Source organism: Trachurus japonicus, chromosome 6, assembly GCF_045865225.1.
Source record: "Trachurus japonicus isolate A0001 chromosome 6, Traja_1.0".
Lineage (NCBI taxonomy): Eukaryota > Metazoa > Chordata > Actinopteri > Carangiformes > Carangidae > Trachurus > Trachurus japonicus.
Window position 1 is genome coordinate 27,374,666 of NC_140912.1, and position 13,004 is coordinate 27,387,669.

General features: G+C 41.6%; 1 protein-coding gene across 1 annotated transcript in view; it reads right to left on the reverse strand.

Annotated features, from left to right (window-relative positions):
- The window catches only part of mical2b (microtubule associated monooxygenase, calponin and LIM domain containing 2b), a 76,068-nt gene that overhangs the window by 43,773 nt on the left and 19,291 nt on the right, over positions 1-13,004 (reverse strand). The window contains exons 2-5 of the mRNA XM_085780081.1: positions 8,686-9,068; positions 3,727-3,934; positions 1,263-1,379; positions 135-236 (exon numbers count right to left, since the gene is read on the reverse strand). Of these exons, the coding sequence (XP_085636207.1) occupies positions 135-236; positions 1,263-1,379; positions 3,727-3,934; positions 8,686-8,949 (691 nt within the window). The 5' untranslated portion in view covers positions 8,950-9,068. The remainder of the gene's footprint in view (positions 1-134; positions 237-1,262; positions 1,380-3,726; positions 3,935-8,685; positions 9,069-13,004) is intronic.

Genomic DNA, 13,004 nt, shown 5'->3' on the forward strand with positions numbered 1-13,004 from the left:
ACCAAACTTTGTCTAAGGACTCTTTTTTTTTTTTTGACCCATAAGAAAACGCCACACATGACCTCATATCACAGGACCCGTCCATGTCCAGTGTGTGATTGTGATTCCTGCTACTTTTTTTCCTTCTTTCTCACCGTCTAATGTGTTTTTGCGGCCGTCGGCTCCGATCACGGCGTCAAAGTCGAAGTCTGAGACCGGATGGCTGGAGGGCCGGACCTCGGCTCGCCACCCGGGGCCTGAAGGAAGAACGGGACAAAAAAGCAGCTGACCGTCACGTCACCATAACACATTTAAAAGAAGAAGAAAGAGTACAAACGACAGGGAGCTGATTTGATTTGTGAAACCATTTCCTCTTTTCTGACCACATGAGATTTATGTGATTATTTCCTGACTGAAGGGACAGTTGTGTTGTGTTGTAGTGAGAAAGTCCCCACGTAACATATTTAGTGTGCATATTTCTGGACCCTTAAAGGGATAGTTCAACATTTTGGCAAATTGACCCATTCCCATAATCCCTATAGTCATGGCAGTAGGTTCGTTACCTTTAGTTGTCGGTGCAAGCTATTTTTAGAACAGCGGAGCAGAGCCGCGAGCTGCTCAGAGCTCATGGGATTTCTTGGTTTCCCTCATCAAACTCATCAAATACACAATCCAACGACTCCAAAACGCTCTGGTGGACAAGTTGTGACCTGCACATTCACCACACTATGAGATTAAAACAACTCTGTCTCGTACTGTCTCGTATCGTTCTGTTATTATCTGTGAATGTGCAGGTCACAACTTGTCCACCAGAGCGTTTTGGAGTTGTTGGATTGTGTATTTGATGAGTTTGATGAGGGAAACCAAGAAATCCCATGAGCCTCCATAGCGTAGCTCTGAGCAGCTCGCGACTCTGCTCCGCCGTTCTAAAAAATAGCTTGCACCGACAATTAAAGGTAACGAACCTACTGCTATGACTATAGCGATTATGGCAATGGGCCAATTTGCCAAAATGTTGAACTATCCCTTTAAAATAGCAAAACAGTAGCAATCAGCAGACTCTATCAATAGACCTGGTTCTTTTCCACACAGTTTGCTATAAATTCTGCCTCGACCAACATTTCTGATCACTTCAACACATGTTGTGAGCAGGGAGGCGTCCATATATAGCTGAAATATGCAGGAGGAGAGTGTCTGCATGTCAGCGCCACTCATGACCCTGTAACGTACAGATCAGATACTACCACACACACACAAACACACACACACACACACTGACTCACTGTCATCAGTCTGCTCCGCTGGTGGCTCCACTAGTTTGACGAACTCCACGTTGACGTGAATCTCCACCCCCAGGATCAGACAGACTTTCAGCAGCATCAGCTGGAGCTGACGGATACCTGCAGCAAACACACACACACAAATACACACACGTACACGTACTTTATATCCAGAAGAAGAGAAGCTGACGAGTTGAAAAATAACTTCAGTCATCATCAACTCGAGCGGCAGCAGGACGGAGCTGTGAGTGAGAGTGGCAGCTGTCCTCTCTCTTTGATGTCGTCAGGTTCAAACTGGAAACAATTTAAATCCTGATGGCAAACACTCAGTTTGGAAACTTGGGTTATAATCCGTCTCCAGCTCTTCCGCAATCTTTATTCTTCCATGATACTCAATATAAATGATAAATAGCTAATAATGTTTGAAGGGTTGTTGTTTTTTCTGCCACCAAATGTGGTTTTCCTCTCCGAGCCGGTGGAGATGATTCATACTTGACACGAGCTTCGGCCATTTGTTGCCTTTACAAGACAAGAGCCCGACTGTACATCCTCAGGGTCGTTCCCTGGTGGAGGCTACATGAGTCAGTAATGGAAAGATACAAGACGGGGATAGCTGGTTATAATTTATCACTGGCGTTTGTTTCCAACTCTGTATGAGTGAAGGAATTAAGTTTGGTGGTGAGCTCACATCGTTTCTACTGGACCAGCAGGTGAACGGCTGCTGGTGCTGGTGCTCACTATGACTATGTAAGAATTGACCTATGGCTAAGCCCCGCCCCCTCCACTCACTCGGACAAACAGTCAACATTCGGTGACAGGCGCTATGGCAGCTGAGACATTTCACAGGAGGCAGTTGATGGTTTTTGGAGACAGAAAGATTAAATATCATCTCGAAGTCACCAAAACTTAACTTAACTTTACTGCTATGGCTGCCGTTTGCCGCGAAACGCCGATAGCGACGGGCTAACTTCTGTTAGCCTGTCTATGGAGTTTTGCATTATACGTTAGCATTAAGCTAGCGGGCTTTATGCTTAGTTGTGATACTGGCTAACATCCAAACATCTCTGACAATATGTTGCCTCAAATACGTTGTTGACTTAACTTAGAACAGATGTAGACATCCTTGTAAGGTTTATCCACGTTTAGTTGGTGTTGTGGTCTACTGCATAACTTTATCCAGAGCAGACACTTCTCTTGGTTGAGATGTGGCTTGGGAAAGGGTTAATAAAATCCACCCCGTCGCCCAGCCTCTCGGGATACCTAGTGTCGGAGTTGCATGTACCCCATGCACACCATTTGACCATTTAAAACTTAAAATGTCAAGAAAAAACATATAAAAACGAATGAAAACTGACTAACTGCAATGCATTTCAATGGACGTGGAAGCAGAGAATGTCCGAGTGTATGGGCTAGCTATGCGCACTGTGATTGGCTCATCGTGTTTGGGGGCGTGGCTTAGCCATAGGTCAATTAGGTGCTGGGTATCGGTGAGAACCTGGCGATTTGATTTGTCTAACGAGGTCGAAGGCAAGTCGCTTCCAGCTGCTGGAGGCAGGGGGCCGAGAGCCGTCCTGCGAGGGACAGCGGGCTCCGACCAAAGAGAAAGGGCGTGGAAGGCAAAGCTTGCTTGAATTGATTCAGAGGATTTATTGAATCGATATTGAATTGGTAAGAAATATATTGCAAATGCATTGATGAATCGATATTTTTACCCACCCCTAGTAACAATAGTAAAAACTTTCAAATAGCTCCTTTAAACTGCATTTATGATGCTGATCAGGAGCAGAAGAAATGTCAGTATCAGTATGTGTATCTGATACTGTCCTACATCTAATTTCTATTAAAGCTCACTGGCTGTATTAATATAACTGGGGTTGTTTTTATGCAAAAGTAACATGAGATCAAGAATCCTCTGAAATTAACGAAGGTCACTGGATTGATTATGGTCAATACAGACACCAATACAGATCCAGTGTGTACGATCAGTGTTTCCCTACACAGCCATGATGCACCATTACACTCCGGTTTTAACACAAGATCATATTTCTAGAAGGAGGCCAAGTTCACACCGTAAATATAATTTATATAACTTATATATTCAGGTGCTCTCTGTGGGAGGAAGACATGTTTGCACCTAGACGAACGATGACAAGCAGCAGAGCTCATCTTTGACAGGAGGTATTAATACATGACACCGTTACTAAAGCTGGAGACGAAGACGTGCCAATGGAAACATCCCAACAGGGACAGAGACGCACGAACCGAAGAAACGAACTGCAGCAAACTCGGCTGCTGGGGAGAAAAAAAACTGACGCAGATGTGGAAGATGGAAGAAGAGTTAAAAGTTCAGCTTCAGTCCCCGGTCTCTTCTCTCTTTAATAAAACACCACCGTGCTTTCTGGGATTTTTTTTGATTTTTTTAACATTTTCCTGAACAATCCTGTAAAAACGACGTGTAGAAACTCACTGATGTGGTCGATGGCGCCGGCGCAGAACTTCCCGTAGAACTTCTTGGCCCCGAGGCCCCTGAGGTCGTGGATGGTGAAGGGCCAGAGGTGCAGCACGTTGTTCCTGGAGAAGGTGTCTCTCTTCTCGATCACCACCACCTTGCAGCCCAGCAGGGCCAGCTCGATGGCCGTACGCAGACCGCAGGGACCGCCACCGATGATCAGACACTGGAGGAGACGAAAGACAGGGACGTCAAACACACAACTCTTTTTTTTCTTTTTTTTTCTTCAACGATGCACAAATTTCATTTACTTGACATCCAAACTTACAAAAGTCAAACATTTCCAAACAAACACATCCTTTCCTCTCACCCTAAAAGTGTTATGGAAGCAATTCTTGCCTCTTTTTTTAACCACATACTTTTTTTTTTGTTTTAATTTGCCTTTGAAAGAAAGAAAAAAAAGTGTCCATACCTCTGTTAAGGAGTTGTATGTCAAACAACAACAGAAAATAAATAAATACTTAAAAAAATAAATAAATAAATGAAGACCTGTATGCTGTTTCAAACACAGAACTCTGACTAATAACTATTCATTCTTTGTATTAGGTACGACAAGGGCATAAGAGTTAAAGTATAACTGTGACATAACAGAACAATTAGAAATCAAGAGTCAGAATTTAAAATGGAAAACACAATTATTCACAAGCCACAACAAACTGTGTGTAAACCAGATTTCAGTTTCATCCCTCATCTCTTCCCTTTGTGTCCACATCCACTTTAACGTCCTGCATCATCTATTTTGCCGTTTCCTTTTCTCTTCAAACATAAGTCAAAACAGCTTCTGCGCTCCAGTTGCATATCACAAACTGATCCTACCTGCAGAGGCAAAGTGACTCAATAAACCTGTAACAGTACGATGCGCATGATTGACTCTATTGTTTCCCAATGCAAAGCAAAAAGGAAATGCAGGTGTGCCTCTCCCTACTCTGTGGACAGTGGCGCTGCATCATTTTGACAGCAAAACAAGGGATGAACTGATGGTGAAATTCTGGGCTGATACTGATCCCGATGTTTAAAGGAGACATATTCTGCCCCTTTTCCACAAATTAAAATAGTTCCCAGGTGCCTTAAAGACATATCTGTGACACGTTTTGGTCAAAATACCCCACGGATCAAACATCACAGCTCAGTTCATCCTCTCAAAACAGCCCTGTTCAGAGCGGCTGGTTTCAGAGCCTGTCCCTTTAAATGCAAATTAACCACTGCTTGCCTTATGCAAATTTGAATCCTAGTTACATCACTGGAAGACAACTGAGGGAACAGCTTGTAAAACCACATGGATTTCAACCTAGGGAGCCTTCACATGACATATTTTTTGTCAATTCTCACATTCTGGGGGCCAGTAGGCAAAACAAACACCCAAATATATGTTAAAGAGCCGTCCGAAAGTGATATTTCCAAAATATGTTCCCTTTAATGGACATGGAGTCTAAATAATAAAGTTTATTACTACTAAATGCACCTGTATCACACACACTGCAGACCATGCACTCTGGTTTTAGTATCACTCCTGAAGAGTACTGTATATACTGTATAACAGAACTGGGTCAGAGGTTCTGCGTGACAGACAGTAAGTCAACTACAGGAGCGATGATGTTGATTGTTCTGCTTCTGGACTGAGGAGGGGGGGAAAAAAATCATAAATATGAGAAAATGGGGCGAAAAGTATGAAAAGTGTCTGGAAAGTCTCATGATTACAGCCAACGTCTCATTTCCCAGGTCAACGTGCCGTTTGCCATTTCACGGTTACAGAGGAAAAACCCACTGGCAAAAACAATTAGCTACACAAAAGCCATCTGGGAAAGGTCAGGTCAACAGTTTTTTTTCTTTCGAGGGGTTAATCACTTTTGGGAGTACGATTTGTGCCATCCTCTATTTAACCGAACAGAATACGCCGTAAACAAAGTTAAACAAATTTTCCAAATTGCCGACTCATCTGCCCTAGATACAGGAAAAACCACAAAGCAGAGGAGCTCCCACCCAGTAACAGTGTTTCTTTTTTTTTCTTCAAATAGACGTTTTCTGGAGAGAAAAAAAAAACGGAAAAAAAATGTCTGGGATAATAGTTGAGCTGTTATTTTTGGCCAAACCTCAGCCCAGCCCATCTGTGTTAATCTTCCCTCTGCGAGTCTCTGGCCTCTCTCTTTCCCCTCTGGACGTCTTATCTTTTCCTTCAGATACGAAGACATTCCTGCAGCGCTACGCTCAATGTGCTGCTCGTATTGCTTAGACATGGGCCGACAACAAAAGAGATCAGCACGTCACTAAATACTGTATATGAAATATGACGCTCTAATGTCCTCACTGTGCCCCCACGTACTCCTAAGTGTGTTTCTCCTATAAATAGGTTTAATTCCTTTAATCATAAATTACACTAATTGAGGTGTTTCAAGCTATGTGCAATAAATCCCGTTAATTTGGCCTCTCAATGTTGGAATTACTTAGGTCTAATTAATTATTTGTATATAATTGCAGAAGTAATCCACTTATGTAATCTATTTTCCAAACAAATCCACACTGGCGAAGGTCCTAATTGGGTATTTGGACAAATAAAGAGAATAAAAAAGGCACATGTTGTACGTTTCCACTCGATAGAACAACACGTTGTGGATAAATGTTGGTAATTAAATGTTTACTGACCACTTTGCTACAGCCGATTGTAAGTTGTGTATAATTCCTGCTATTCATGGTTGTACAGTGGGGAAATAAGTATTTGATCAGCTGCTGATTGTTGCTCTTATTTCACTTTCAAATCAAATGTAAATTCATGTATAACCTTTATATGATGATAATATTTATGGATATTGTTGTTGATATTCTGTCTCTCACTGTTAAAATACTAGGTACTAACTATACAATATTGTTTAAAATGTAAAGGAAATGTGTCATCCATAACTTTATGCCTTTTGGAGATCATTTCATCTTCCACTTGCTTAAAGGAATAGTTCAACATTTTGGCAAATGGGTCCATTGCCATAATCCCTATAGTCATAGCAGTAGGTTCGTTACCTTTAATTGTAGGTGCAAGCTATTTTTAGAACGGCGGAGCAGAGCCGAGAGCTGCTCAGAGCTATGCTACGGAGGCTCATGGGATTTCTTGGTTTCCCTCATCAAATACACAATCCAACAACTCCAAAACGCTCTGTCTGGTAACGTTGTGTTATTATCTCATAGCGTGGTGAATGTGCAGGTCACAACTTGTCCACCAGAGTTGTTTTAGAGGGAAATTCATGCAAAACCGTTGATGCGCGTTCCCGTCGGGGACAGTTTTTCAGCAAGCAGTCTCTGTATTTACCTCTAAAACAACTCTGTCTCGTAACGTTCTGTTATTATATTATTATTATATAGTTGGACTGTTCTTTTCAAAAAAGTCAACGTCGAGTCCAGATCCAGACATAACTCTACTGGGTGAAAAACTTCAAATTGTAAATAAGCACAAATATCTTGGCATACTGATTGACCAACAGCTGTCCTTTAAATCCCATGTGAAGACAGTCTGTCATAAGATTAAATTTAGTCTATCCAATTTAAGATTTATTAGAAACTCCATGACCATGGATGCAGCAAAGCTTTATGTTAATGCAATGATTGTTTCACGTTTAACATACTGTTTGACGAGTGTTGCACAAGCAAATAAGACCACTCTCAAACCGCTTGAAACATTATACAAACAAAGCCTTAAGATCCTAGATCGAAAACCTAACTCCCACCATCATTGCCTCATTTTAAAAAAGCATGATCTTCTGAGTTGGGATAATTGAATAAAGTATGCAAATCTCTGCCTGGTCTTTAAAATACTGCACAATATTGCTCCTCCTCCTCTCCAAACATTCATAACCCAAAGATCAATCAATGCCAGGGCAACCAGAGGATCAGCTCGAGGAGACTGTGTTGTTCCCATGAGAAAAAGTGTCTTTGGCCAAGCTGCCTTCTCAGTAAAAGCCGTGCAGGACTGGAACTCAACACCAGGGTCTATTAGAGAATCAAACACTCACTATTCTTTTAAAAGACAGTTAAGGCAGTGGTTAATCAATAATCAATCATGTAATCACTAATCATGTAAATCACAAATCAATCACTACTTGTGCTCTTTCTCAATGCTTGTAATTATATGTCCTGTTTTTGTTTTTTTCCCCCTGTTTGTTTGCTTGTTTGTTAGCTTTTGTTTTCTTGCCTAATGCCTGCCATTTATGTCCTGCCTTGTAATGTCTGATATTGTTTGTGCTAATGTTTTAGCTCTGTGTGCTACTTGCATGTGTTTCTAGCTACTTTCCTCTCTTGCTTTCTCTCACTCTTCTTCTCCCTGTCTGCATGTTATGTCTGCATGCCATGAGCTTTTGTTATGCTGTATGTCAGACTTCTTACTTGTTATTATGAGCTTTTACTAGGTAGATTGTTATGTAAGTTGTGTTTTGAAAGTACTTAATTGTTGCCCCCTTTTTTTGGCTTTTAGGTTGCCTTTAACATCTGGCCAGGGACAACGGACGAAAACTAGCCTTGTTGGCTAACTCTGGCCCACTTACAGTTTTTCTTTTAACTCTGTTGATTAGTGGTGCACTGTCCCTATGAAATAAACTAATAAATGAAATAAAATTATTTCATAGCGTGGTGAATGTGCAGGTCACAACTTGTCCACCAGAGCGTTTTGGAGTTGTTGGATTGTGTATTTGATGAGTTTGATGAGGGAAACCAAGAGATCCCATGAGCCTCCATAGAGTAGCTCTGAGCAGCTCGCGGCTCTGCTCCGCCGTTCTAAAAATAGCTTGCACCGACAATTAAAGGTAACGAACCTACTGCTATGACTATAGGGATTATGGCAATGGGCCAGTTTGCCAAAATGTTGAAGTATCCCTTTAACTGTTCACATTAACAGACATTTTTACCAGGGGGTGCACAAACTTTTGTATAATTTCTCACCCTGGTGCCCTGACAGGCCTTGTTCTGGCTGTAGACTTTGTGCTGCGCCCGTTTGTCCAGTTTGGTCCACAGAGCCTTGACCTTCCAGGTGCTGATGGCGGCCTTCAGCGAGCCGTAGAAGCTGCTGTAGTCCAGCGGGTCCAGCTCCAGCTGCCGGCACAGGATGCTGAAGGCCTGCAGCGTCCCCTTGCAGGTGGACGCGTGGACGAAGTTCTCGAAGAGCTTGCTGGCCTGCGCCGTGCGTTCATCCTCCGTCTCGCCCATCTGGCCCGACGGTCACCCACTAACACTCGCTCTTTTTCTTTTATCCTTCTTCCACTTCTTCCGATTGCTCCTTCCTCACTAGACTTCTACGATGTGCGTGTCACCATGCCGGGCTGCTCCTGAAACACAGAAAGATGGTTTTTAGAAGGACACAAGATAATAGAAATTAGAAAAAATGTCTTTGCTTTTTGTTAAAAAGGTACATTGCGTACACTCCCATCTAGCGTTGCGGTTGTAGATCGCAAGCAACTGAATCGTATTTTTCTTTTTTTTTCTTTTTTAAAGTATATTTTTCGGCTTTTTTTGCCTTTATTTGATAGTGATGACAGTAGAGATAGACAGGAAATGGGGAGGCAGAGAGAGGGGGAATGACACGCAGGAAAGGTCTGCCCGACGCGGGATTCGAACCGGGGACGCCTGCGGCGAGGACTGTAGCCTCTACATGGGGCGGCCGCTCTACCCACTGCGCCACGCACCGCCCCCTGAATCGTATTTTTCATGCTGCATTCACGTGAAATTGGGCAGACGGACAACAGCCGCTGCACATAAACAAGCTTCTATGTAAACAAGTGGTCCGTCAGCACGAGGCAAAACAATACACGTGACAATATGTTGTCATGGCGATGTCGTATTGTTTACCTGACCCACGTTTTACCGGCTTTCTCTCGACTTCTGTGACTAAACATACTTTTGAATGAAATAATCGATTTTCGTGAATAGATAACAGGAGAAGTTACACAATGTTCCTTTAAAATAAGTGTTGTGTTGCATTAGAGACGCTTTGGTGAACAAATCATATTCTCTAGACATGTTTGTTTCAACAAAAATCACATTATCAATTCAAAATTAAGTGCAATTGTGAAGAAAAAATGACCATCCACTGTGAAATCACAATGTCTGCCCATGTGATCTGGAGACAGGTCCTGTTATTGTTGTGTAAAAACGGGTCGAGACACTTTAGACTGCTTCATGAATAAATTAATCAGACACTGACGCTGGTTTTTCAAAAGCCACTCACAATATTTATAGCAACAATGGATCAGATGACTCTGTAAAGAGAACAGAGGGAAATTAACCACAGAGAATTATCACCAAACTGCAGATCGTCTCGGTTCAACAGAGATTTTTAGCTTCTTTCTGATAATCGTTTTGGTTTTGATTCAGTTTCTATAGTCACACGATCAACCTTATTTCTATAAGCAGCAAGAGAAGGCAAAGTATAGAGCTAACAGGTTTTTATCTTTAGAGCCTATTCTGCGTTCATACATTCAGCCAGTGACATTAATTTGAAATCTAAATAAAACGTGACAACTAAAATGCCGAAAAAAATATAAAATAATGATATAAAATAAGTTGAATATTTCATTATTTATCTATTTAGCATCTTTCTGGTTGTTTTGGCTTCAATTCAGCAGCAGAAATCAGCTGATTTTCAGCAAAACTCGAATTAAAAGGCAAAGTATAGAGCTAACAGCTAGTTGTAAAACATAATAGGACAACAGTTAATATCTGAAGAGCTAGCATCAAGAGTCCGGAGTTGATGAAACGTGGAAAGAAGAGTTCATTTCAAAATGATGCTCACATCTGCTGGAGGTTTGTTAACTTTATAACTGTGTCAGTTTTATCTTTAGAGCCTATTCTGCGTTCATACATTCAGCCAGTGAAATTAATTTGAAATCTAAATAAGATGTGACAAGTAAAAAGCTGAAAAATATATCACAGGTTAAGTGTTTTATGCTGCATAGCTAAAGAATTTATTGTCCCTTACTAAAAGCTTATCATTAAACAAACAGTTTTTTACTTATTTGCATTATCTTCTGGCAAAACATGAGGTCGCCGTGTGGTGGAAACATTTAGAAACTGTATAAAAGGGGAGGTCACATTCCCAACGTAAGGAATGTGTGCAGCTCGCACTGAAAATAAACTGCCGAGGTCGACGTGTTGCCTCATATAGACAGAAGAGTCACGTCCTGCACGCTGTGAGAGACGCATTGACCACAGAACCGACACCGACACCGGCCAACAACAACAACAACAAAGACAACAACATCCCTGCTCATCAATTAAGCTGCACACACTTTTTTTTCCTTTCTCCTTCCTTCACAACAAAGATATTTTCCTCCTCCTCCTCCTCGCTCCGGCTCCGCTGAATGCCTGATGGGATTATGACTGAGCAAGAGCTCTTGGACGGGTTCAGCTGAGCAGTCATGGGAGAAGCTCTGAAACACTGCGACTGTGTGTGTGTTTGGTCTGTGTGTGTTTTCCTGCAGCCCACAATCACACACAAGTTGTCAAGGAGGCACAAGATGGAGAAGATACAGTGGCATCATGCTAAAGTTTGGGCACCTGAGTTTAAAATTTCTGTTAATGTTAGTAACAGTTCACTAAGTGGAAGATGAAATGATCTCCAAAAGGCATAAAGTTAAACATGAAACACTCTTTTTGCAATATTTTTAAGCAACATCAGTGTATTATTTTTGTGTTCAACAGTTTCAGATTGAAAAAGGGGAAACAAAGCAGCAGCCTGCAAAAGAATGGGAAACCCAGGAGACTTGAGCTCTCAGATAACTTTGACCAAGGTATCAGACAAGATATTTACTATTTACACACTGTGTAGTTTCCGGGGGGGGGGGGCTACTAGCTTCTACTGTAACTATGCAGGGGGCCCAGACCTTTTGCTTTTCTGTCATTTTGAAAATGTAAAAGATTAAAATGTAACATATATTGTTTAAAATGTGCAAAGGAAATGTGTGATTTGTAACTTTATATATACACCTTTGGGGATCATTTCATCTTCCACTTGCTGAACTGTTCACATCAACAGAAACTTCGACCGGGGGTCCGCGAACTTCTGCATGCTACTGTATGTTTCCCCTTTCCCACTGGCCAGAAAAAAACCCCATTAAAACCCACTACTATCACAGTGTGTAAATAGTAAATATCTTGTCTGATACCTTGGTCAAAGTTATCTGAGAGCTCAAGTCTCCTGGGTTTCCAATTCTTTTGCAGGCTGCTGCTTTGTTTCGCTTTTTCACTGTAAAACTGTAGAAAACTAAAATAATACACTGATATTGCTTAAAATATTGTGTTTCATGTTTAACTTTATGCCTTTTGGAGATCATTTCATCTTCCACTTGCTTAACTTTATCAGAGGTGCACAAACCTTTGCCTGAGCCTGTACAACCCTGAGGTCCTGCAGGTTTTCAGAGTGAACATGTACATTGTCCCACCACTTCACCTCTAACTGATCCACAGGAGGAAGCCGACCCTCTATCAGGAGAACATCGCTTTCCAGTTCCCTCATGAAAATTCCTGCTTCCTCGTTTCATTCTTTGATCTTATCTCCCTCGAGTAGAGCTGAGTAACCTGTATCTGATGACGCTTTGAAAGGTTAGAAGAGGCTGCAACACATAACTTTTTTTTTTTGCGAAGGCCCACTTCCTGTATGAACAGTAAATTATCGTTTTGTCTCCTCTCCAGAGTCTGCCGGCCTTAAATAACGTTAAGTATCAGTGTCTATTTACTTGACAGTTGGGCATTTGCACATATTAACACCATAGCTAGAACCGTTTGAAGCGAGGTGTTAAACGCTCCGTAAGAAAATGGAGGATGGTGACGACCGCCGCTGAAACTGACACTTGACGGTCGGTTGAACTCGTTTGTTTCAGGAACTCTTCGCATGTCAGTGGAAAAGCAGCAGCAGAGTTTCCTTAGACGGCAACAGAGTGATGACGGTTTCTTATTATAGGTGATGGATCTTTAAAAAGGTATTCATACCTATAATAACACCAGAGAACGAGGGGACACTTTATCTTTACCGAGGCTTCAGATCCACACTCCTACAGTTCAACTGCCTATTGCTTATTATTATTACTTAAACTGTTTTCAGCTAATACAATGTAATAATCAAATGGCAAGTTCAGAAAACAGTTAAAGATTCCCCCGAGGAGTTTGCTTTTGGTTATAAAAGAGTCTCATATTAATGTGTGTGAATCCAGGTTACCTACGTTTGGTAATGGATCCATTTTAGATAAACAAATCGTTTTGTCTTTATA